Genomic DNA, 24973 nt, shown 5'->3' with positions numbered 1-24973 from the left:
GTCAAATAATGGTTTTAACCAGCAAAAACACAACTGGGTTTGTTAATGATTTGAATGCTCTTTTTCTATGATACACCATACCAAAAGGCAAAATTCAACAGGTATATACAACATACATCTTGAGAAAAATTAGTAAATTGTGAAAAGTTGCAAGGATTGAACCTTGTCAAGCAAATGTTATCCATCTTCATCCTTACCAGATCAGTTTGTATAGATCACAAACAGTAAGGCACAACGATGTATCTAACAAATACTTTGGCCAACTACACAGTTTGGGTGGGAAAAGGTTTGATCATGTAAACAGTCATCTTGAAACACAACCCAAGTGACCATGCTTAAAAGTAATCTTGATTTGACATAGTTTGATAGGGAATTTCCACAGCTTCTACTATCTTACCAAAAGTTAACAGAACTCAGTTAGAAAACCATAAACTCACAGTTCACAAGTAACAAATGCCGCCTTCATTTTTTTTCAAAGAACAGCAGCAACCTTTAAGAATAAAATATATGCACATGCCGTTTAATAATCATTGTCCAACATTCATAGATTAGGTTCCAATTGGAGATATCCCATTGCAGTTGATATTTCACATGTCCTGCTGCATCCAGCAACACCTTAATGGCCAAGCATATTCAAATATAATACTTGATAAAAACTCAATGTGAAAGCAACTTCATTGTCCAGTTTATGGTGATCTTAATAGAGAAAAAAATTTGTTTCCATACATCACACTAGGCCTTGTTTGATGGTCTTATCCCTGAGTAAATAACTGAGATATCCTTACACTGGAAGGTATTCAGTTTGCATCCATGTCTGAATAACCCAACTGAACAAATATTCAAATCCTTAAAATAATCCACATGACTTTTCCAACACTCATGGTCTCTCTCCATCCATGCATGCAAGCATCAGATAAGGAAGCTTCAAAAAGTCCACAGTTTACACGAGCCTCCTTTGATGTCAAATCTGTGTCATCAAGACAATTCCATATGTAATTTTGAAAGTCCATGAGCACCAAGCAGGCATCTTTCTTAATCAATATTCAGCAGCAGAATCCATAAGCAGCATGACCAAAAAGCAAAAGCACCATCCTCTCACATGACTACTAGAGCACACACTAGCACAAAAACAAAAAAAGGCAAGAAAGATGGTTGGATGAAGAGCCAAAGATCAACATACCTCAGTAGTATGAACTGGATCCACTACCACCTAAGTACCCACTGCCACTCATGTTACGACCAGAGTATGAGGAAGAATACGAGCCACTACCAACTTGCTGAGAAAAATAAATAGGAAATGTTTCAGACTTCTTGGCACTTGGCAGTGTTGCAGAATAGAAGTTAAAAACAGTTATAAAAATCTTACATCAGAACCCCTTGAGAGGTAACTACCACTGAAGCCTGATGAGTACATTCCACTAACATCCCTACCACTTACAGAACCTAACCAAAAAAACAACGTAAGAAAACAAAAAGAGGACAAGCTATGCACAATTGCCAAATATATCAAAATTTGGCATACCTCCACCATAACTGATGCCTTGGTGGCTGCCATGTAAACCATGTGATTCATGGCCACAAAGGGAACTCCTGCTCCCACCATATCCCGCATGTGATCGACCAAGCCTGTACGACCATATAATAGATGAGATTGGTGCATTTCCCACAATTTAGACAAAAGGGGAGAGGAGGATTATAAAAAGCAATGATAACTTCAATATGCGTTGCACAATACCAACAAATACCTTTCAGCATAGGCATCTTCATATTGAGCACTACTTCCACTGACTCCATACTCTATCCGAGCCCTTGAATGCCGCATGTTTACATCAGGATAGCGAGGGGGTGCATCATCCTTCAAGAAGATCAACCATAACAAGATATAACAATTCAAGATAAACCAATGTAAACTAATCTGTTAAACGCATCAGAGAGGAAACAAATGCTCACCATTGCTGAATATGAACGCTTGGATCCAGAGATAGGATCATAATCACGGCTGCGTGCTTCTCTGTAAGCTGGGATAGGCCATTCAGGTTTTCGCCCATAAACTTCATCAGCATATGGCCTCCGCTCCATAGCACGGGGAGCACTCCGTGGCACTATATCAGAATAGCTTGATCCACGGGAAGAAAACTCATCCCTGTAAGATGATGACCTTCTCTCGGTGAGGATTCTTGACCCATACTCAGCAGCAGCAGCAACTCTACTTCTAGAAGCAAGCTCATCATGCCTACTGTACTCCCGCTTAGAACTACTCTTAGGAAATTCAGGAGCTGTTGATGTGATATAACATTTAAAAAAAGAAAAAAAAATTGACAAACCAATACAAAACTCATTCCCACATGATGATATAAACATGACGAAAGCTTACGAGGAGGCCGCCTCTCATATGACCGCACTGGTGGAGGCAAACGTCTTGCCCTCTCTGGTGGTGCTACAACAGGCCGTCGTTCACGGAAATCAATTGTCCTCCTAGATCCATAACCACCAGCAGGCACCGCACGACCCCCAAGTTGTCTAGGCACACCTCCTGGGATTCTACGAGGAGGCGGCCTTGACCAAGATGAACGAGTACTTCCTCGAAGGGGCCCTCGGCTGGACCGAAAATCTCCCCGAGAACCAGGTTTCCCTCTACCTCTCTGAAGGGGTCTTGATAATCTGGCCCTAACCTTAACCTGGAAGAAAAAGAAGGCATGAAGCCAAGCACATGGCTTGGAAATCAATGAGTACGCCAGACATAAATGAAACTATGACAGTGGTAATGCGGCCAACCTTGCTATTGCCTTCACCAAGCTCTTGGTTGTTGATGCCATCAGCACACCTGACAGCAGAATCATGTGTGTCAAATGTGACAAAGCCAAAATCCTTTCTCTTAGCATTAGGCATATTGCGAGCAAGTTCAATCTTTTCAATTTCACCAAATTCTTTGAGATATCCCTTGACTCGATCCTCGTCCCAAGAAGCAGGTATACCATCAACAAAAACAGTCTTAACCTGGCACAGAGGTGACACATAACAATGAGTGATCACTAAAAGAAATCAATATTATTGAAAATTCATGTGAAAGGTAATCAGGATGGAACTGGACATGATCAACCAATTGTGGTTCAAACTTATAGCATGACTAAGTCAGAGACTCCATAATTCTTCAGAGTTTTATTGGAAAGCATATATTCTAGATAAAAAAATATATATATGCTCTCAATAAAATTGCTGATTCAATCCAAAAGATCTACAGTGACTGGCTAACACAATAAATGAAGCCATCTTGCCGAAATTCAGCTAACATACCTGAGCCATGACTTCATCATCTGGTTGAATAAATGAGTCTGCAAGTGAAATTTTAGCAGGCCGATCAACTCCAAGCATGACATCCCTCTTCTGCAAGTGTCTGTAAGCATCTATAGCATCTCTTCGCGAAGAGAACTCCAGGAAGGCAAATCCACGATTCATTCCCTCATCATTACTATCTTCCGAAAGATTTAAATCCACAAAGTTTTCAATCCCATAACTCCTCAATGTCTCCTTCAACTGAACAAATTAAGAGAGACATGTCACAATGGCACAGCATATACAACCACCGCTAGCAAAAAGAGCACCTCTAGTAAACTTACATGTTCCTTTGTCCATGTTTTGCAAATATTACCCAAGAAGAGTGTGTCACTGTCCTTGCTAGGGGCAACACCACATTGTTTACCATTTACCTGGATCAAGTAAATAACATGCTAACGTATTACCATCACAGAACTTTAAAGATAAGTGCAAAGCTTTAATCTGATCATTACAAAGCAAGGAAAACACCATTTGATGCAAATAATCATACCACTGGATTCTTGAGTTCCAAAACAGCACGTTTTGCTTGCTCCACAGTTGCATAACGCAAGAAAGCAAAACCTTTGTTCCTGTTAGTTAGGTGGTTCATCATAAGTCTAATTTCCACAATCTCACCAACAGAACTAAAGACTTTCATCAAATCAGACTCTTTTGCATCCTTGTCTAAGCCACCAACAAAAACTTCAAACTCCTTACGCTTTCGGCGTTCCTTCACAACCTCTTGATGTTCTTCCAAATCTTCATAGTGCTCATGCTCCTCCTCATAATGTTCCTCATACTCTTCTCCCTCAACATCCTCTCCACCATCCTCAATCTCCTCAGCCATCTCAATCACTTCCTCTTCAACAGCATCATCCCCATCAACATACTCCTCAACTTCAACTCCCTCTACTTGAGCATTGTCATCATCTTCCATTTCCTTCTCATCATAGTCAACAGCAGTTTCCTCATATTCAGGGTCATTATCATCCAGTTCCAATCGTTCACCTTTATCATCCCCTTCATAAGCATCTTTGGCATCATTTTTATCTGCAGATCATCAAACAACAAAACTAATGAACTCTGCCAACTAAAAAAAGTAAAAAAACAGCGTTGCTGTCTCAAATTTAAACAAAAGGCTAAACAAGTACAGCAAATAATTCATCAAAATTAAGGCTCTTATTCACACGCATATTTAACAATTCGGAGTAACAATAGAATCATTAGGAAGGGCAGACACCATCCCATATTCACACAAAAGCATAACCAATTACAGCAACATGTTTCATTGAAATTAAGGTTCTAAATTCACATTTAAATTTATCAATTCAGAGAAACAATAGAATCCTTGGGAAGAGAAGACACGATCCAGTATCATATTCAGGAACAAGGAGATAAAAATTCCGCCTTTTTCACAGAAAAACATGAATAAAAGAAAAAAAAAGAAAGAATTGAGCAAGTATTCACCACGATTATATAAAGCACATAAGAAAACGCAATTAAATCCAAAAGATAAAACCGCAAAATTTTGTCAAAGATTAACCAAAGCACAAATTCAGCAATCCATCAAAAACACAAAAATCAAAATAAACAAGATCCTCAAATACAAATCAGAAAAAATCAACATCAGATCCCAATAAAAGCCTCGAATTTCCTCATGATTCATAAAAAACCCCACTCACAAACATCAGATTCCTAGATCACCACGAGATCAAAGAACCAATAATTCATAACCTTCAAAATCACCTGGTCCATTAGCCATCGATTCCAAAGCCTCGAGCTTTTCCTCCGCAAACTCCTCTTCCCTGATATTCTCCTTCGTCTCCACAACAGAGGCCAAGGCTTCCCCAGCTTTCATCTCCTCCTGGAACTCCACAACGGGGATCGAGACCTCTTCCTTCACATCTTCAGCACACACCTGCGCCTTCGGCCCACCTCTGGCCGTCCTCGACGCCGTCCTCTTCGTCGCCGTCGAGACACCGGAAGCCTTCTTCACCGCCCGAGGAGGCATAGCTCTCAGATTTCTTGCGAACTCGGAACCCTAGCCCTAGAGAGATTGGTCGCGACAAACCCTAGCTTCGGCAAAGCCTTTATATAGTTGAGGACATTTTGGAAATTTGTATCATTGATAAGGGTATTATGGGAATTTTAAAAAATAGAAAATTACTTTATTGCCCTTGGCTCCGGTCAATTCATGTTTTTTATGAAATTTATTTTTTTTTTTTTATTTGAGATAAATTTTCTAAATATCTGTAACAAATTAAATTATTTAATTTTTTATTTCCTCCTTAATTTGATTGGGGGATAATTGATAAGCCTAATCCCACATTTGAAACACCTGATAATGGTTTTTTTATTAACATTTTCAATTATTTTTTAATAAATATATTTAATAATGAATTTTAAACTAAATTATTAATATTGATGAACTAAGCATAATTATTTTAAAAATATAAATTTTTAATTTTAATATTTTTAGTTTTGATGAATATTAATTAAATCAAAGTTTAGCCATCAAAATTGGTTGGAGCCTTTTTGAGTAACCAATTATTTGTTACTTGATTTTTTGGGTTAAGTACTCAACTCAAATAGATTTTTTTTTTAAAAAAAAAAAAATTTATTTTTTAATTTTTTTTAAAAAAAAAGCATGGCCCGCAAATACAAAACAAGTTTCATATTTAACATCAAACTATTTAAAAATCATTTAAAAAAATATTATACTATTAGAAAATTTAATAAAAATTAGAAACAGATAGATTACAAAATCAAAATTAATGTTTCAATAATAAAAAATATTTTTGAAAAATTTTTAACTTATAAATTATAATATAATATAATATAATATAATATAATATAATATAATATGTGAGAAAAAGCTCAACCATTCATTATAACAACAATCCAATAAATAGTTACAAGACCATCTACATATGAATAGAGAGATATAAGGTATATATGCATATATATTATACATAAAACTATATTACTCTAACACACTCCCTCAAACTCACGGTGGGTTATAAATCAAGAGTTTGTAAATTAGGAATCGAAATCGAGCGACAATTGTGCTTTAGTGAAAAAGTCAGCAAGCTGTTATGTAGTGGCAATATATGGAAAAAGAATACTGCCAGCAAGATAATAATGATGAACAAAGTGAAGAGAGACCTCAAAATGTTTCGTGCGTTCATGAAACACAAGATTGGCAGCAATTTTGATAGCACTATAGTTATTACAATAGATATTAGTGGGGGCATATATGGAAACACCAAAGTCCATTAAAATCTGACACAACCAAAGAGCTTCCTTAGCAGTGGAGGACATAGCACAATACTCAGCTTCAGCACTGGAAAGAGCAATATTAGATTATTTCTTGTTTTTCCAAGAGATAAGTGAATCTCTAAGGAAAATGCAAAAAACCAGTAGTAGATCTCCGATTAGTAGCATCACCAACTCAATTAGTATCATAGTATACTCGCAACTCAAGCGAGGATGTGGCAGAAAAAAATAAAGATCAAATGATAGTACCACGGAGGTAACGAAGAACCCATAAAAGTGCAACATAATGAGTAGATCGGTGAGCACTGATAAACTGGCTAAGAATGCGAATAGCATACGCAATATCAAGTCGAGTGATGGTCAAATAAACAAGAGCACCCATAAGTGCTCGATAGCTGGTAGGATCAGTCAACAGCTCACCATCAGAAGAGGAGAGACGATAATGCAACTAAATAGGAATAGAGGAAATCCAGTGATTAGTAATGCCAGCTCGTCAAAAAATATCAGAAATGTACTTCTGTTGAGACACCAAGTAACCTCGATGTGAATAAGCGACCTCAAGACCCAGAAAGTAACAAAAAGGTTCAAGGTCTTGGATCTGAAACTCATTGTGTAACCGTTGTTTCAAAGAAAGAATAGTATCAACATCATTACTAGAAATGACCATATCGTCAACATAAAGAAGAAAAATAGTGAGGTCTCGAGGAGTCTGCCGAGTGAAAAGGGCATAATCATAAGAGCTCTCAATGAGACAAAGAGCGAGAACCACACTGCGAAAATGCTCAAACCAGGCGCGAGGAGCCTTTTTGAGTCAATAAATAGCCCGACAAAGATGATAGACATGCTGAGGAGGATGAGAGAAACCAGGAGGAGGAGTCATATAAGCATCATCAGAAAGATCCCCATGTAAGAAAACATTGGTTACATCGAACTGATGAAGTGGCCAGTGACGAGCGATTGTAATAGCGAGAAGAAGATGAACAGTAGTAAACTTTGCCACAGGAACAAATCTCTCCTCATAGTTAATGCTATACTTCTGAGTGAAACCACGAGTAATAAGACACACCTTGTGGTGCTCAATACTACCATCAACTCGGGTCTTAACCCCCATAGACCCATCAACAGCTGATAGGAGTAACGCTAGAAGGAAGTGGAACAAGATCCCATGCATGCATGCGTTGAAGGGCATCGAGTTCCTATGTCATAGCCTACTGCTAATGGGGATGACTCACATCCTCATGATAAGACTGCTGCTTGGAATGGGAGTGAATAGTAGCAAGAAAGCTTAGAACTCTTGGGAGTAGGTTTAGGAAAAAGAAAGGGCATATCGGGCAGGACGACGACGAATGTGGTCTGGGTAACGACGGGAGGTATCATGAGCATCTTTAAGAGAGGATGAGCTTGTAGGGAGAGGAGACAAATCACCAGAACCATCAATACACCAAGTGGTTGGAGAAATAGAAGAAGTGTCAGTGGAGACTGCGGGAAGGGGAACAAAATTGGTAGTGATAGTGGAACTCGGAATAATCACTGAAGGGAGGGAAGAGGAACTAGAGGGAGACTAAAGAAAAGAAAAATTAGAAGAAGATGAAGAAATGTAAGTGTGCCTTTAAGAAAGGTTATGTAATGGGAAATACAACGGTGAGATAGAGGATCATAGCAGCGATAATCCTTGTGTTCAGAGCTATAACATAAAAAATGCACATGGCGGAACGAGGAAAGAGTTTGGTTCGCTCAACAGCGGGCAAAAAGATAAAACAAGTACAACTAAAAGTGTGAAGATGACTATAAGAGGGAGATTGAGAGTAAAGACGCTCATAAGGAGTGACTCCAGAAAGAATGATGGAAGGAGTTCTACTGAAGAGATAGACAGAGGTAAGAATAGCCTCAGCCCAAAAGGTTTGAGGGACAGTAGAGGAAAAGAGAAGGGCACAAGCAGTTTCCAAGATATGACGATGCTAACGCTCAGCAATACCATTTTGAGCAGGTGTGAAGACATGATTGCTGAGCCAAACTGTCATGACTAGAGAGTAACTCTCGAAAGGATGTAGAGAGACGCTAATGTACCCCATCAGAGCGAAAGACCTTAATGCCTTTGGTGAATTGAGTACATGCCATTTGTATAAATTAAGAATAAATAGCAAAGACTTAAGATCGTGAACGCTACAAGTAAAGTCAGGTGCAACGGGAGAAATCATCAGTAAAGCTGATGTAGTAGGAAAAACCTCAAAGAGATGAGAGCAGGGATTGACCCACCCATACATAGATGTAAAAAAGTAGTAGAAATGGAACCAAGACTACCTAAAGTAGTTAAGAGTTTCAAGCTAGCACTGGATATGTGACTGAGACAACTATGCCAATGATCGAGAGAATACATAGATGCAATAATTACAGAAGGTTGAGGAATGGGAAGATGAAGATATCTAAGTGATAAAGTCCGCCAATTCTACGCCCGGTCCTAATCCTCTAGCCTGTAAGATTATCCTGCAAGGAACAAGCAAAAGAAGAAAAAATGACTGTAAGACCCTACTCAGTGAGCTGGCTAACTGAGATAAGATTTAGAGCTAAGTCAGGAACATGATGGACGTTGGAAATATCAAATAAAGTGGACTGAATACGACCATACTGTGTAACAGGATGAACGCTCCCATCAGCAATGCGAATATTGGAAAGTGGGGGGAGGGGAGTAGAGATAGAAAGTAGGCTAGAGGCATCTACAATCATATGATGAGTGACACCAGAGTCTAAAATCCAGGAAGAGGAAGACATACCAGAGGCAACAGACATAACAGAGGAACTCATACCAGAGACAACAGTCATAGAAAAAGTGTGGGACTACATAGCATGGATTTGCTTAGTAAGCTGAGCAACCTAAGAGAGTAGATCAACAAAAGAATCAAAAGAAAAGACTGTAGCAGAAGAAGTATGGGAGGATGGAGAGATAACAGAAGAATAAGGCAGAGGGCAAGACTACTGCTGCCGTTGTCGAAGCTTAGGACAATAACTCTTCACATGTCCAGAACGCTTGCAATAATGGCACATAACAAAAAATTCCGGAGAAGATGAAGAGGAGGCCATTTTTTTTAGCAATTAGTCACTATCATGCCATCACTATTGGAAATAAAAATGTGTCATTCTTTGTCTGTCATCTTGTGTAAATAATAGATAATAGATGTCTCCACTATGTCTGCACTAATGTTACGTGTCACGTGTGTCTCCACTAACGTCACTATCAAGCTGTTCAAAAAAATGACAACTTTTAAAAAAAAAAAAAAAATGGCATCATGTCTTCACTAATTAGGTTTTTCAAAAAATGGTATCTTTTCTGAAATTTCTTTGGTTGAGAATTCGATTTCTCGGCTCGGAGAGAAGAGCATTAGATCAGATCCTGAACAAGGTTGGCTCCTATTAGATCAACAAGAAGGCCAACAAGGAGATGTCCTTTGTCGTCAATGACATCAACTCAATCTCGTGTTCATGCCAGCAGTATGTGAAGTTGGTTACATGAACTCATTTTACATGAATTTCTTCACCAGCGTATCAAAGGTATGAAGACTAAAGTGTTGATTTTGACCAAAGTGAGTTGTGTTACTACAGAAGGATCAAAGGTTCACTTCACAACTGGAGTGAAGACAACCAGGAATAGAGATGCTTTATAAGGTTTTAAGAGAGGCTCAATTGGTAGCAAATCTCCTCAAAACATCAGGCTCAATTGGGGAGGAGGAGTAACGCGGTGGCGAAGAAGATGAAAAGAATTCGGCGAGAATCCACTAGCGGGCATGATTTTTTTAAGATAATGTTGTCAGTGAGAGAGACAATCGATGAAGCAAAATAGAGACTCCAAATCCAATAAGAATCCGGTGAAATAATGATAAAAATGGCGAAGAAAAAGCCAAAACAACAAATTGGGAGATATCTGGCGAAGTAAAGATAAATATGGTAAGGTGAAGAAATAACCGGAGTTTATCGAAAAAAAAAACCACAACAGAAAAACTTGCTCTAATACCATGTAAGATAATGTGAGAAGAAGCTCTATCATTCATTAGGGCAACAACCCAATAAATAGATACAAGAGTATGCATGTATGAGCATGGAGATACAAGGTATATATGCATATATGTTATACATAAAGGTATATTACTCTAACAAATATAATATAATATAACATTATAATTAGTTGAGTTGAAATTAGAAACTGATTATTATTTTTATTAAGACAAATGCAGCAAGTGATGTTTAGTTTGTTTACCTCCATTTGATATAACGGGATTCAAGTTACAAATCTGAATCCACATCTAGGGACCTATTACTACTATTAGACTAGGGGTGTAAACGAGCCGAGCTTGGCCATGTTCAAGCTCGGCTTGCCATTATTTTAACCGAGCCCGAGCTGAGCTCAAGCCTATATCACGCTTCATAAATAGTAAAGCCTTCAGGTTTAACTCGCTTGCTTGATAAGGATCGGTCCTTTTTCATAAGTAATACTTTATAATAATTATTATTAGTAAAAAATATTGTTTTAAAATTAATATTAAACCTTTTTATAATAAAAATTATAAATTATTTTTATTTTTTCTTAAATTTATACTTAAAAATTAGTGTAATATTATTGCAATACATTATTATTAATGATCCTATAGATGATGATGTTAATATTGCTATAAAAGTTTCTATAAATACTTTGTATAAATGAGATTGTTGGGGTTAATTTCTAGGTAGGTCATCGAACTTTGGTCAATTTTCAGTTTGGTCATCGTACTTCAATTTATATCAAATTAGTCATCTAATTTTAATTTTATTTCATCGGGCAACCACCTGGAGAATTCCAACCCCTAATTGCTGATGTGGTCACCGGAAGCCACATCAGATGGCTTAGGTGGCATAGTGAGACAGCCAAGTTCTGCAATGTCAGCAAAGTTGTGTCACATTGGCATCATCTTCAAGGGGGAATGCTGAAATGTCTAGGGTTTTGAGGTTGCAAGAGAGAAAAGAAGAAGAAGCAATGGAATTGAGAGAGAGATCGCCATGGAAGTGGTTTCCATGGAGATTGACGTCCTGGAGATTGGGTAACACCATTAAAGCTTGGTATTTAAGTTTACCAAACAAACCCATGCCATTGAGGTTCAGATGAAGGACCTCACCGCCGCTCGCCAGTGGGGAGCACAAAACTCCAGTCCATGGACATGGGGGAGCCATTTCTACTTGCATTCTAGTTCTTCAAGAATCCCTTTTGATTGAAAGACACTAGTGATTACTTGAATGCAATCAAAGCCAAGATCGAAGAATAACAACAACAAGGGCAAGATAAGATGATCAAGAGAAGGAGAAGCAAATCCAAGGCTCATATTGACAAAAATCCTAGCTTTTGGAGTGAAAATCATTGGTTTTCTTCACATCTTGAGCATCCTATGAATCAAAAACAAGATAGAGAATCAATTTATAATCAAGAAAAAGATGATGCCAACGTATGCTGACAATGCAGAACTTGGTTGACTCATTATGCCACATAAACCATTTGACGTGGGGTGGTGAGGATGATTAGGATTCTCCAGTGGCTACATAAGTAATTGGGGTTAGAATTCTCTGAGTGACTGCTTGGTGAAATGAAATTAAAACCAAATAATTGATTTAATGAAAATTGAAGTACGATGATCAAACTGAAAATTGGCCCAAGTTTGGTGACCTATCCAAAAAATTACCTGAGATTGTTGATGATATATAAACAATTCTATTAATGATTTTTTATAAATAAACTTGTTAATGATATTATAAATGAGCATTGTAACGATTCTTGTAGTGATTTTTTATGATACTATGAATGAGTTGTTCATAAGACTTAATGAGCTGAGTTTGGTGATGTTCAAACTCAGCTTGTTTACCTTATGAGCTTCAATAAACGAGCCTAACGGGACCCTTAATGAGCTAAGCTGTCAAGCTTTTAACGAACGCTGGTTCATTTACAACCCTACTATTACGTCCAATGATACTTAAATTTCGAATTTTTTGAATGTTTTATATCAACCTTTTTGTTTTTGCAGTGGGGCTAATACTGCTAGACTATGAACACTATGGTGGAACTTGATTGTTTCGCAACCAACATAAAATTTTTATTCCAAAACTCAAACAAATAGGCTCTAAGTTTAATTACCAGATTGGTCTCTCTATTATAGTGAAAGTGCCCTTTCAGTCCCCATATTATTTTTTGTCCTTCTGGGATCCCTCTATTTTACCATTTATTGAAATACAAGTCATTCTCTCTCATATCATTTGTCCCTAGAAGGTCCCTAAGAGGGCCTTACATTTCACTAAATGGTAAAATAGAGGGATCTCAGGAAGGACAAAAAATAATAGAGGGACTGAAAGGATATTTTTACTATAATGGAGGGACCAATCTGGTAATTAAACCATAGGTTCTATCATGTCTTCTTTCTAGGTTACATTTGGTTCGGATTTTCGGGTTTTCGGGTTTCCCAATTTGGATCCGACCCGTTTCACCAACAAAACCAAGACTCAGATCCGACCCGTTTCACCAACAAAACCAAGACTCAGAGAGAAACAGAGAGAGAGAGAGAGAGAGAGAGAGAGAGAGAGCCATGGCGAGGACGACGATGATGGCGCTACTCCGAAGGGGAACTCCCAAAATCCCTAGATGTCTACCTTCCATTCTCCCTCGATTCCTCCATTCCCATGCCACCAGCTTCGGTACGCCTCATCTCTGTCCCATTCTTTGCAGTTCTATTGATTGATTAATTGATCGCCAAGGATTCTACTTGTTCTTGTTTTGTAGGATTCAAGCAAGTCCAGGAAGATGAGAAAAGCAAATTGGTGGGTGGTGTTTTCAGTAGCGTTGCTTCAAGTTACGATCTCATGAATGACATGATGAGTGCTGGGTTGCATAGGCTGTGGAAGGATAGGTTCTGATTTTTTTGTTTTTCAGTATTTGTTTCAATTTTATGCTTCTATGTTGTTCATCTTTGATTTTTGTCTTCAGATTGGTCTCAAAGTTGCATCCTTTTCCTGGAATGAAGCATCTTGATGTGGCTGGAGGAACAGGTATGCTCCTTGCCAAACATGCAAATGCTACTTCACAATATCACATAATAAGAAGATTGTTTGGATGTGGGAATAAAAATTATATTTTGAAGGACACATGCTGTTGGTTCTGGTGAAAATTCGCTCACTTTTTTTTTTTTGGCTAATTTCACCAATGTATTTTTGTTAATATATATTCAATTCATTTAAGTAAATGCTTGTCCTACATTTTCTAGCTCTTTCAGTAATGACTGTAAAGATCATGGTTTTTATCTCTTTAGTTTTGTGCTTTCTTTGAATTTATAATCGTCCTTGATGTCTGATAATGTTGATTTAAACCTTGTCGGGCCTGCAGGAGATGTTGCCTTTCGTGTTCTTGAGAGTATAACTAGTGTTAGTGATAGAGCCTTGCAGGAAGGTCTATCTGGTATAGAAGATGAGACAAAAATATTCGTATGTGACATCAATCCAAACATGTTGAATGTTGGCAAAAAGAGAGCTGTTGAGAAAGGTATCGATGGGGAGCAGACTCTGCCTGCCATCTATGGAGTCAAATTTTTTATATGAGGGTTTCTTTCTAATCCTTCTCCTAGTATACTGATTCAGTTGTTAATGTTCTCAGGGCTTGGTGAAGATTGTTCTCTTCATTGGGTAGAGGGAGATGCCGAAGCTTTAAGTTTTGCTGATGGGTCAATGGATGGGTATACTATTGCATTCGGGATAAGGAATGTAACACATATTGAGAAAGTACTTTCAGAAGCTTACAGGTGAAGTTCTTGAATTTTATTTAGACTTTTACTTGCTTTGCATTTGATGGTTTCAAAACAATTAGTTAGATAAGGAAGTTGTGCACGCACACAATTTTTTTTTTTTTTTTTCCGACAATGGATATTTATTCATCAAAATGGTGAACATGGTGAAGAAAACAAAATATATTATTTTTTGAAGGACAAAGTTAATCCTTTAATTGTTAGTTGTTATTAGGCTATTTTAAAGTTTTCACAAGGAATTGGAATATGATAAGGAAACTTTCTTCTGTTATTGGCTTACAATGCAAAATTATCATACTTGGTCAATAGTATTTGTATGATTACATGCTATAATAATACTCTACTGGTCTGCTTTTCAATTTTTAGGGTACTCAAACGAGGAGGAAGGTTTCTTTGCCTAGAGCTGAGCCATGTGGAACTTCCTGTCTTCAAACAAATGTGAGCATTTTCTTGAACTGATCTAAAATTTCTATATATTGTTCTGTCTGCTTTTCTATGCTTACAAATTTCACAAGTTTTTTATTCGAATAACCATGCTTGTGAAATGAGAATCAAGTTGGTAGCATGGTGCAAACTATCATAATGTGATGATTCTCCTAACTATGAAATAGATACCACTTGATTAATATTTTCTGTGGGTAAATTGTTTTCCTAATTTAGACCCTGCTGTATATTGTTCATCTGCTATTTAGTAAATTGAGACTCTAAGAGTCTTGAATGGTTTGCCAATTTCATGAATTGTTATGGATATTATATTATTCAATCCTCTTGCATTTGTGGTTGTTCTAGTCTTCCCGTTTCTTTGTGCAGAATTTAACATCAGTAAAATCAGACTCTTGACATTAATATCATCTCTGTTCTTGTAATTGACGCTTACCAGCTCATAATTGAAATCATAATTATAGTTTCTGGCAGCTGGAGCTAGCTGCTAGACACATGAATGGAACTTTCTTATGGCCCAGATTGATCCCTTTTGTTTTTGACATTAATATCATTTATGTTGTAATTAATGGTCACTAACTCATTACTGAAATTATAATTGCAGGTTCTGGCATTTTGAGCTAGCTGATATATATATATATATATATATATATATATATATAAATGGGACTTTCTTATAGTCTAGATTGATCCCTGCTGTTGTTTTTTGATAACTTACTTCTTCATCCAAGTCTGTTGTATTGATAACTTGCTTCTTCATCTAATATTTGAGGATTTGTTTCCTTCCCATTCAGTTACGACTACTACTCATTTTCAATCATTCCAGCTATGGGAGAGTTTTTGGCTGGTGACAGAGATTCTTATCAATATCTAGTTGAGAGTATTCGCCGGTTCCCTAACCAGGTAAAACTGAACCACTCTCATATCGTATTGGTTTCTTTGACATGGATCTAGCATATAACCTTTGGTGTACAGTAAAAATAAATTCGGTACTAGTCATGCATAGTATGATTAGATATGAAGCATGCTGGATGATTTATCAAAGGAGAAGTCAAGATAATATCAATTTATTTGATTTGAATGATGTTCTATTCTATTTAATTACTTCAATGGGTACCTTTCTCCTTGATTCTGCATGATTATATATATATATATATATATATATAGCTCGATCTATGCATACATGCCCGTTTCAGTTTTGATATTTTTGACTACTTAGTTGGCTTTCTTGGCAACGCTGCTTGACGCAGTAGAATAGTTTATGGGCAGTCAGTCTACAAGACTTTGGCTAAAGAGAAGAGGATTGTGGTTGGAAACAAGATAGATAACAGAGTTTTTTAAGAAAACTTCTTTAATATTATGTAATAGAAAGATACAATGCCTATTTTCTAACAAGGCTATTTATAGTAGCCAATAGCCTTTTGCATTAATACTAGACTTAATCACCAAGTAACCTAAAAGAAACTTAAAAGACAAGAATCATTTATTAGGCTAATAACTTATGAAACTTCAAGTAAAATGAAGGCAAAGTGCCAAAGAGAAATTGTAATGGATGTAACTGACGCTCCTGCATCACTGCTGGTGGTCAGTGGTGACATTGTTGGTGCTTAACCACAATGTGCAGACTCATGGTGCTTGTTAGAGTCACCAGAGAAAGGGTCTTCACAGAATATTCATGTAGTGCAAGTAAAAAAGAGTGAGATAAACAATGAAGCCGATTTTATGTTTCAAAGATCTGAGTTTCTGCATTGGTGGGGACTGTCCAGATGTGTGGGAGACATGTTGTCCTGTATCACATGATCCCTGATGTGTGGCCATCTCATATTGAAACCACAGAATGAAGTCAACTGGCAGGACTTCTCTCAATGGCCCTGAAGGCCAGGGAAGAAACTCCGAAGAAGCACACTTGTTTGACTCTATATCAAGGAGAAGATGATATTAACTCATCGGATGGAGATGCCATGATCATTCCAAACATGACCAAGTATAAGGGGCTGACACAATGTGATGTTGATAATTTTGTTGATAAAGTACTGCTTAAAGAAAGTGGGCGGTCTTTTGGGGAAGTCAAGACATTGTTAGGGTTATATGTATTTATATGCGCTCATTTAAGTTGAGGTCAGAGGAGTGGCCTCTGTGAACTGATCCTAGTTAGAAAATTTAGAGAAGAAATAAAATCACTTGACCTTCAGGGTCAAGTGTTGGTTAACCCCTGCTCTCACATAGGTGGTCATAATGTCATTATTTTAGTAAGATGGATGATAAAGTAAGTATGGATTTGTTTCTCCTGTTGATGTGCCTACCATACTTGAACATCATATTAGCAAGTACAGAATTTTAGATCATCTCTGGAGGGGTGGGATGGGTTTATAAAAGGTAGAATACTCATATTAGACCCTATACTCTTTTCACTTTGCCCTTTTAGTCCTTCTATTTCAATTTAAGCCCTTTTAATTCCTCTACTCTTTGAATGAGCGCAATCAAGTCCCCCATATATTCTATTATATACCAATTACTAATTTTTATTGCTCATATATTCTATGAATCATATAAAAACATTAAGAATTTGTATTATTTCCATGAATTGTGTATATTACAATGATTATTATGGATGAATTGTGTATTATATTAATTATTTTTATGATTAGAACAGCCTCAGGGACTTGATTGCACTCATTCAAAGAGTAGAGGGGTTGAAAGAGCTTAAATTGAAGTAGAAGGACTAAAAGGGCAAAATGAAATAAGTACAGGGACGAACATAGGTATTCTACCTTTATAAAAGTAGGAACAGAAGAAGACCCAAATTCTTCGACTTCAGGGGAGCCATGGAGTTGAGGACAACGTGTGAAGGAATGAATGCTGTCACTAGTGACTGGCACTGGTGTTACAGACGGATAAAATGCAGCAATTGATCACTGTTAAGGGATTGAAAATTCTTCATGCTGAAACACCGGGAAACAATCGATTGGCGAGGGGTAAACTCTAAAAAGGATTTCAAATTCTGGAACGTAAAAGAGAAGAAAATAAAAAGAGAAGTCATGCTTGAGAACCTGTTCCCAACTTCCCACTGTTTATGCAATTACCAAGTGGGTTGCATGGGGAGACAGAAGAGCATGTATACTGCAATCAGTAAACTGATGCATCATGTTCTAAGATTCTTCTATATTCACACTTTTTTATTATAGAAGAACATAAAAACCATGCATGCAATATACTGTGTCTGTATGGTAGTTATCATCAATAATAATACTTTTTGATGACAAATTATCAATGTTGGTAGAATGATGCAAGAAACAACGGTTCTGTGGCAAAAACATCTAACACTTGCGCTCTTGGTTACATTTTGTGCATATTACCCATGCATGCCACTTGATGCATTGAGCTAACTGATATTATTGTTCTTATCTTCTAATTTGGCGTCTTTTCTGATTTTGTTTTCATTGTGCAGGAGACCTTTGCTCGAATGATCCTTGATGCAGGATTTCAGAAGGTTGAATATGAGAATCTTGTTGGAGGTGTAGTTGCTATTCATTCCGGATTAAAATTGTAGGGTAAGTTCATTCAGTTTTGTCATACTCCTGTTATGAAACACATGATACAACACCTTACTGATACTGTAACACGCCGTATCAGGACCAGTAAAATGCCAGATCCAATCCTCGAAATCATCCTGCTGCAACTGCAACCAAGAACCTTGAAAGTTCAGCGTGTGCTCGTCCCCCTTTAATTTAATCTTTTCTTTCCAGACATCCAGCAACAGATATCTCTTGCAATCAATAAAGGTGACAAAGAAATCAATCTGGATCTCTCCCAAGGTTTCACTGACCCTTGTGATGGTGGTTTCAATGGTGAGCATAGCTTCTTGACATTGCCTTGATCATCTGTTGGAACACAAAGGCATTGACACACTTGAGTTTCAGTGTAGACAATTAGTTCAAATGAATTATTATCAGTTATTTGGCATGAAATAAGGATCAAGACTAGTATTAGTTTCAGACCTTTTCTTGTTCATGTTTCAGACCCTTGTGTCACTCACAGGGTATTACTTGGCGATGCCGTACACTTGCGGGCACACAATCAAGTTTTTATAGCATTTAAAATAGAATTATTTAGTATAACCATATTTTCTTCATTCTCCTTTTTTACTTCTAATTTATTGTTTTTCTTTTCATTTCTTTTCTTTCTCATTCTGTTTTTAATTAAATCTCAATTGATGCGACTTTGGTAAATAAGAAAAGATATCAAGTAAATTTGTATATTATATATATATATATATATATATATATATATATAAATATCATATATTGAAAGGAGCTAATTATAAAAACTGGTTTAAATTTGTTTTGAAATGAGACTTTGGTACTTTTTTTAAATTTGCTGGAAGTGAAGTTGTACTTCTTACAAAAACAAATTAAAAAAATCTCATGAAAATCAAAACATTAAGTTATATTTTTAAGAAATCAAATCTCACTTTTGACTTTAGTAAACAGTTTTATGAAACAAACATCATTATCAATGTTTTATCTTATCTTCTCCAAAGACAAACAAACATCATCATCGATGTTTTTACCTTCTCCATGGAACAAATACTCCTAAGGTAGGTAAATTAAAGGTGCTATTTATTTATTTTTAAATTGTATCCTTCAACAAGTCTTAAAAGAATTTGCTCATGTAATTGTTTAATATTAAAAAATAATCAATATAACTAAAAGTGCAAACAAGAAAGATAAATTATGTGTTTTTTTGCTTAACAACAGCTACTCTATTTAGTTATTGGAATTTTAGACCATAGTTTGTGTATTTACTAGGAAATCAATAATTACTTTAAACCTAATTAAAAATTTTAAATTAATTTAACAAGTATTTCAATAACTTCTTGAATTTAAGTTTTATTTTATTTTTTATTTTTACAAATAGACGACAAACATCCTAATTTAAAGAAAATCAGGAATGCACGTAGACGTGAAGTTAATATCTCACCTTGCATGAATTTTGGTGTTCAATCTTGGGCCATTTCCAAAATAAATACCCTACGCAAGGTCCTCTTCATTCCAGTTTGAATTACTCTTTTGATAGAAATAATATACACAGAGAGATTAATTAATATTAAAAGATTCAAAATTTATCGTTTACCATCCACAAACAGAAAACATAAATTATGGAGTAATGCATGCAAATTTAATTTAAAAGAAAAAAACATTTAATAGAACCATTTCCAAGAACAACACAACTTAAGTTTCATATCATGTGTGTGTATATATAGAAATGAACACCATGACAAAGCTTGCTATACATCTCCCAATAAATAAGGAAAAAAAAAAGTCAAAACAAACAAGAAAACAAAAGGAAAAAGTTATGCAATCTCATCATATACTAAAGAAAGTTGCAGATCTTGTTTTGTCTCCTTTCTTTTTTCTGTTTAGGTGGCTGAATCACTGCTTTGATTGCGGAGTCAAGAACATTCTTTACATTCTGCAACCAAGAACATGCATTACTTATCATTGTTCAAATTTTAAGATAAAAAAAACATACATCGATCGATATTGATTAAGCCATGAATTGATGAAATTCATAAACCGAATGAATAATATCTGTAACGATACCTGCTGAGTTTTAGAACTGCATTCGATGTAGGCAGTTGCACCAATTTGCCTCTTCAGCTCTTCACCCTTGAATTAAAAACATATATTTGAGAGTATCAGTAAAATTATGTTACTAAAAATTTTTTCGAATGGTATTGATGATGCAGGAAAAGCAATTTGCTGAAAGACGAGCTGACAGAATGAAAATGAGGTTAATATTAGTACAATTATATGGGAGTTCACAAACTGCAGGACTTGCTAAAAATCAAGTTCATCAGTAAAATTATGCAGCCAAAATTTTTAAGAATGCAAAGCAATTTGCTGAATGATGAACTTGAAAACATATATTTGTATCATTGCAGAAAAGAAAATTTGGTTTTGAGAGAAAATGGGAGATGAATTTGATCAGTACCTGCTCGGCAGAAATAGTACATGCGCCGGGATGATCCATGAGGAACTGTTTGTCTTCCCTTAAATCTGTTTATATGTATATATATATATATATATATATATAATCAAATAAATCGATTTGAGATGAACAAACTAAGCATAATGGTAGTATTCTCAACTAAGATACAATACACTCCTATCGGTTTTACCAATATCACTAATTACACTGAAAAGAACAAAACAAAGATTTCAGATTCATAGTCAAAGAAGAAATATATTCTTGTATTATTACTTTTTTTTTTCAGAGGAATTAACACTTGCAAGAACTAAGAAGAAAGAAAAGACATGCACACACCTTGTTTAGTTCCCACAAGCACAATGGGCACCGTCGGTGCATAATGTCTCAACTCCGGAAGCCACTTCTCATAACGAAGGATTATTCGGCCAAATTATAAAGTAGAATTAGAGAAGAATTAAAGAGAATATAATAATTAAAGAATTATAATAAATGATTAAGAAGAAGAAGAGGAAGAAGAAAGCTTACTTTCTTGGACACATTCTCAAAACTAGGCTTACTGATGACGGAAAAGGCGAGAATGAAAACATCGGCACCTCGGTAGCTAAGAGGCCTGAGCCTGTTGTAATCTTCTTGACCTGCAAAGCCATAGTATAATCACATAATTCTAACATATATTCTTGGATTGAAAGTTCTTCTTTGTGTTTGCTTAATTTAATTAGTTCTGTTAATGATGATGATGATTAGCATGATTTTTTTAGGCTTATTTGCACAATAATAATAATTATTATTATAAAAAATGGTACCATAAACAACTTTATGAATCAGAACATATTTGGTCAGAATGGTTCATCTTGAAATGGCAATTCTTGAAACTAATATCAGAGTCAAAGTGAATCATTAAAATTTCTCATATTTTCATCTGATTTATCATTTATCAGAAGAGGAAGATAAAATTGAACTTCTAAAGATTTCCTAAAAAACATTGTCCCACAAATAAAATAAAGAAACCATACACAATAGAATCCATAAAACCATTAAATTTCCACCACAAAGCATGCAATCCTTTCAAAATTTAACACCAAGAAGAAACAAAGCCATAAAAATAATCAAAACATAAAAAGAGAAGAAGAAAGAAAGAAGCATTACCAGCAGTGTCCCAAAGACCCATGTTAACAGTTTGCCCATTCACCACCACATTGGCACTGAAGTTATCAAACACAGTTGGTACATAATCCTTGCCAAAAACAAAAAACACCAAAACAAAAAATCAAAAACATTAATGAAAAGAAGAACATAAACTTATATAATATATATATATATATATATATATATATATATATATATATATATATAAACTAATTTACATTAGGGAAGGTGTTGCTTGTGTAGGAGATAAGTAAGCATGTCTTTCCCACAGCTCCATCTCCCACTGTCACACACTTTATGAACTTGCAATTGCTCATCTTTCACAAACTCAAACACAAACACAAACACAAACACAAACACACAAATAGTTGATGTTTCAGTAAGAAGAATATAGTTTGGTCTTGTTTGTTTTTGTGTGTATCAGTGTATGTGAAAAAGGGAAGAGAGAAGAAGGATTAGGAAGGAAGTGTAGGTGATATGAGAATGAGAGAATGGGGGGAATGGTCTTTCTCTTTGAGCTGTAAAAAGAGGCAAAACCTCAGAGTAGCCCCAGTGAAGTTTGCATCATTCTGTCCCCCCCACCCCATCTTCTTCTCCACTCACACACTCTCTCTTTCCATAAACTCCCCCTCTTTTTGCCTTTCTCTGTTTCTATGTATATACATATGGAGGGGGAAAAAAATGTAGTTACACCACTTTTGCTTAGAGAATAAAAAATAAAAGGAAAAACAGAAACATGGCTACTCAAAGATATAAATTACAATATTTTTTTAAAATTAAAAATGTCCTAAAAATACAAAGATATATATATATATATATATATATATATATATATATATATATATATATATATATATATATAAATAACAATATTTTTTAAATTAAAAATGTCCTAAAAATACAAAGATATAAATAACAATTTTTTTAAAATTAAAAATATTCTAAAAATACGTCCAAGTTTCACTTATTTATATATTGTCCTGCCAAATTTGAGTATTCGTAAAAAGTCATTTTTTTTCTAACAGTATACTTTTCTGTTAATTGACATGGATAGAACTGTCTCCTAGTTTTTTAAGCGAAAACACATAATATTAAGCGAAAATGTACTATATATTAAGTGAAAACTTATGTGGTTTTACGAAAACACACACAATGTTAAACGAAAACTATGCATTTCAAGTAAGAAATACATGTTATAAGATCGAATAAATTGATAGAGTAAGCTGTATTAACTGAAAAGTAAGCTGTCAGAAAAAGGACTGTCTGACAAATTCATATATCAGAAGGTCTGTCTAGGATATTTTGAAACTTTCGTAGACTTATAATTTATTTTCTTTTTTTTTTAATTAATAATATTTTTTTGTGAATATTACTGGTTTTAAAGTTTTAATTAATTAATACAACAATAGTCTCATCCATTTGGGTTCAGTAATTTTATACACACTATTTTCAATAATTTTAATTAAATAATTTTTTTTAAGTTTATCTCTCCCTTTTTTTTTAATACTCCAGATAAAAAGGAAAAGAGTGCTGATAGTTAATAATTAAATTCTTATTGCAATGCAGTGAAAATGAAATTTTTTTTTAATTACTTATTTATTTATTTATTTAAATAATTAAATTTTACAAAAACTGAGTTGGTGAAATAAATTTTAGACATTTTAAGTGAAGAATGTTACTCCCCAACCAAACATCTACGTTAAATTAAATTGCTTTTGCACTAAAAGCTACGGTATACTCAATGTACCTAATTAACTAAATAACAAAAATTAACTATTTTTTGAAACAAAGTAGTTTAAATTTATTTTAAAATGTTCATTTTTCTTTCTTTTTTTTTTTCAATGGGTTCTTAGGAATTTTGAAAATTTTAGTTACCTGGACGACTGAACCAGAAATGATATAATATATATTAATTTATTAATTTGATACGTAATATATTTAAATTTATATTAGTTAAGCATTATTAATTTTTAAATTTTTTTTATAAAAGTGATTTTCTATTTTTATAAAAAAAGACCACACTGAAAATAATAATAAATAAATAAATAAATAAATAAATAAAATAAAATAAAATAACAGTGATACATTTACACAAATGTCCCTAATAAAGAAGCTATTTAAGGTAGTAATTTTAAGCAATAAATATGAACATACCATTGTACCAAATAAAGAAAAGGTGTTCAGTACAGCCATATATATGAACTTTGATAAATCCCAAATGGGCTTTAAGTTCTTTAACCCTTTTTCTTTTATGAAAATTGTTAGGATACCCCTATAAAATGTAATTACCACTATACCCTTCTAAAAATCATATTTTCTTATACCTCTTTAATACAATTCTATTTATATATGTCTCTATATTTAAAAATCAACTTCAATTCTTATTAAAAGTCAATTTTATCTTTCATCTCTTATCTTTCCTTTCGAGATATATATATATATATAGGGTGTTTATAGAACGTTCCTAGTATTTAAAAAATAAGTGTGAGAAATCTGATGAGATATAGGAAGAAATGGATGTGAAATAGCATCATGATCAATAACAAACACCTTTGGTGAAGAATGGGTGGGGTGGGGTGTTCATGTTAGTTTATATAAGCTATGATATATGTCACACCCACCCCTTCTACTGAGGTAAATGTGGCACCCATCAGTTAAAATTCTCTTTTAACTGGAAACTGACACCCTGCTTTAAACAAAATCAGATCTATAAATCACAATTTACAACTTCACACCAACTACAGGTTCAAATACATAAATACCATGAATACAATAACTCAAATTTATGGTACAACTCGCTACAAGATCACGACACCAATAAATAGAAAAGAAAGATATGGGGACCCACTCGCAATCTTGACTCAACCCTCGACTAGCGCTTATACTCAATCAGTGCAATCAAGGGTCCCGCTCCCCGCAGTTTACAAAGACATTCAGTTGGTCTGAGTGGCTTAATAATTTTTAAATACTTAAATACAAAAGATATATAAAATATATAAATA

At 35.0% G+C, this 24973-nt stretch overlaps 3 protein-coding genes across 4 annotated transcripts; 1 reads left to right on the top strand and 2 right to left on the bottom strand.

Moving 5' to 3' along the window:
- Nucleotides 1-519: 519 nt before the first annotated feature.
- LOC120271974 (nucleolin) lies at nt 520-5395 on the bottom strand. Of its 2 annotated transcripts, none has more exons than XM_039278670.1 (12): nt 5062-5395; nt 3827-4365; nt 3618-3707; nt 3295-3534; nt 2776-2997; nt 2375-2678; nt 1951-2276; nt 1746-1855; nt 1523-1626; nt 1367-1443; nt 1181-1277; nt 520-1027 (listed from the first exon to the last, which is right to left on the bottom strand). In XM_039278670.1, the coding sequence occupies exons 1-11, from the start codon at nt 5324-5326 to the stop codon at nt 1182-1184; spliced, it is 2373 nt and encodes a 790-aa protein (XP_039134604.1). In that variant the 5' UTR covers nt 5327-5395; the 3' UTR covers nt 520-1027; nt 1181. The 2 variants fall into 2 exon arrangements, with proteins under 2 accessions (XP_039134604.1, XP_039134603.1); XM_039278669.1 differs by having other exon boundaries at nt 520-967.
- Nucleotides 5396-13141: 7746 nt separating this feature from the next.
- On the top strand, nt 13142-18952 carry LOC120271465 (2-methoxy-6-polyprenyl-1,4-benzoquinol methylase, mitochondrial). Its single transcript, XM_039278143.1, has 9 exons — nt 13142-13293; nt 13379-13505; nt 13583-13644; nt 13979-14134; nt 14246-14390; nt 14760-14831; nt 15629-15737; nt 18283-18385; nt 18468-18952. The coding sequence occupies exons 1-8, from the start codon at nt 13185-13187 to the stop codon at nt 18382-18384; spliced, it is 882 nt and encodes a 293-aa protein (XP_039134077.1). The 5' UTR covers nt 13142-13184; the 3' UTR covers nt 18385; nt 18468-18952.
- A 1103-nt stretch (nt 18953-20055) lies between these two features.
- Nucleotides 20056-22525, bottom strand: LOC120272340 (rac-like GTP-binding protein RAC2). Its single transcript, XM_039279157.1, has 7 exons — nt 22190-22525; nt 21972-22059; nt 21351-21460; nt 21162-21225; nt 20829-20893; nt 20438-20503; nt 20056-20306 (listed from the first exon to the last, which is right to left on the bottom strand). Exons 1-7 carry the CDS (start codon nt 22286-22288, stop codon nt 20208-20210), a joined length of 591 nt encoding a protein of 196 aa, XP_039135091.1. The 5' UTR covers nt 22289-22525; the 3' UTR covers nt 20056-20207.
- Between the last annotated feature and the right edge of the window lie 2448 nt (nt 22526-24973).

Source organism: Dioscorea cayenensis, chromosome 11 (assembly GCF_009730915.1).
Source record: "Dioscorea cayenensis subsp. rotundata cultivar TDr96_F1 chromosome 11, TDr96_F1_v2_PseudoChromosome.rev07_lg8_w22 25.fasta, whole genome shotgun sequence".
Taxonomy (NCBI): Eukaryota; Viridiplantae; Streptophyta; class Magnoliopsida; order Dioscoreales; family Dioscoreaceae; genus Dioscorea; species Dioscorea cayenensis.
The sequence above is the reverse complement of the archived record's forward strand: the minus strand, read 5'-3'. Positions and strand labels throughout refer to the sequence as shown.

Coding starts and splice junctions, on each gene's coding strand:
- LOC120271974 (XM_039278670.1), bottom strand. CDS start 5,326: ATGCCTCCTCGGGCGGTGAAGAAGGCTTCCGGTGTCTCGACGGCGACG. Junction 4,366..5,061: donor ATCGATGGCTAATGGACCAG/GTGATTTTGAAG, acceptor GATGATCTGCAG/ATAAAAATGATGCCAAAGAT. Junction 1,444..1,522: donor AGGCATCAGTTATGGTGGAG/GTATGCCAAATT, acceptor TTTTTTGGTTAG/GTTCTGTAAGTGGTAGGGAT.
- LOC120271465 (XM_039278143.1), top strand. CDS start 13,185: ATGGCGAGGACGACGATGATGGCGCTACTCCGAAGGGGAACTCCCAAA. Junction 13,506..13,582: donor CATAGGCTGTGGAAGGATAG/GTTCTGATTTTT, acceptor TTTTGTCTTCAG/ATTGGTCTCAAAGTTGCATC. Junction 13,645..13,978: donor TGATGTGGCTGGAGGAACAG/GTATGCTCCTTG, acceptor TCGGGCCTGCAG/GAGATGTTGCCTTTCGTGTT.
- LOC120272340 (XM_039279157.1), bottom strand. CDS start 22,288: ATGAGCAATTGCAAGTTCATAAAGTGTGTGACAGTGGGAGATGGAGCT. Junction 21,461..21,971: donor GGGTCTTTGGGACACTGCTG/GTAATGCTTCTT, acceptor ATGGCTTTGCAG/GTCAAGAAGATTACAACAGG. Junction 20,504..20,828: donor GTACTATTTCTGCCGAGCAG/GTACTGATCAAA, acceptor TTTTAATTCAAG/GGTGAAGAGCTGAAGAGGCA.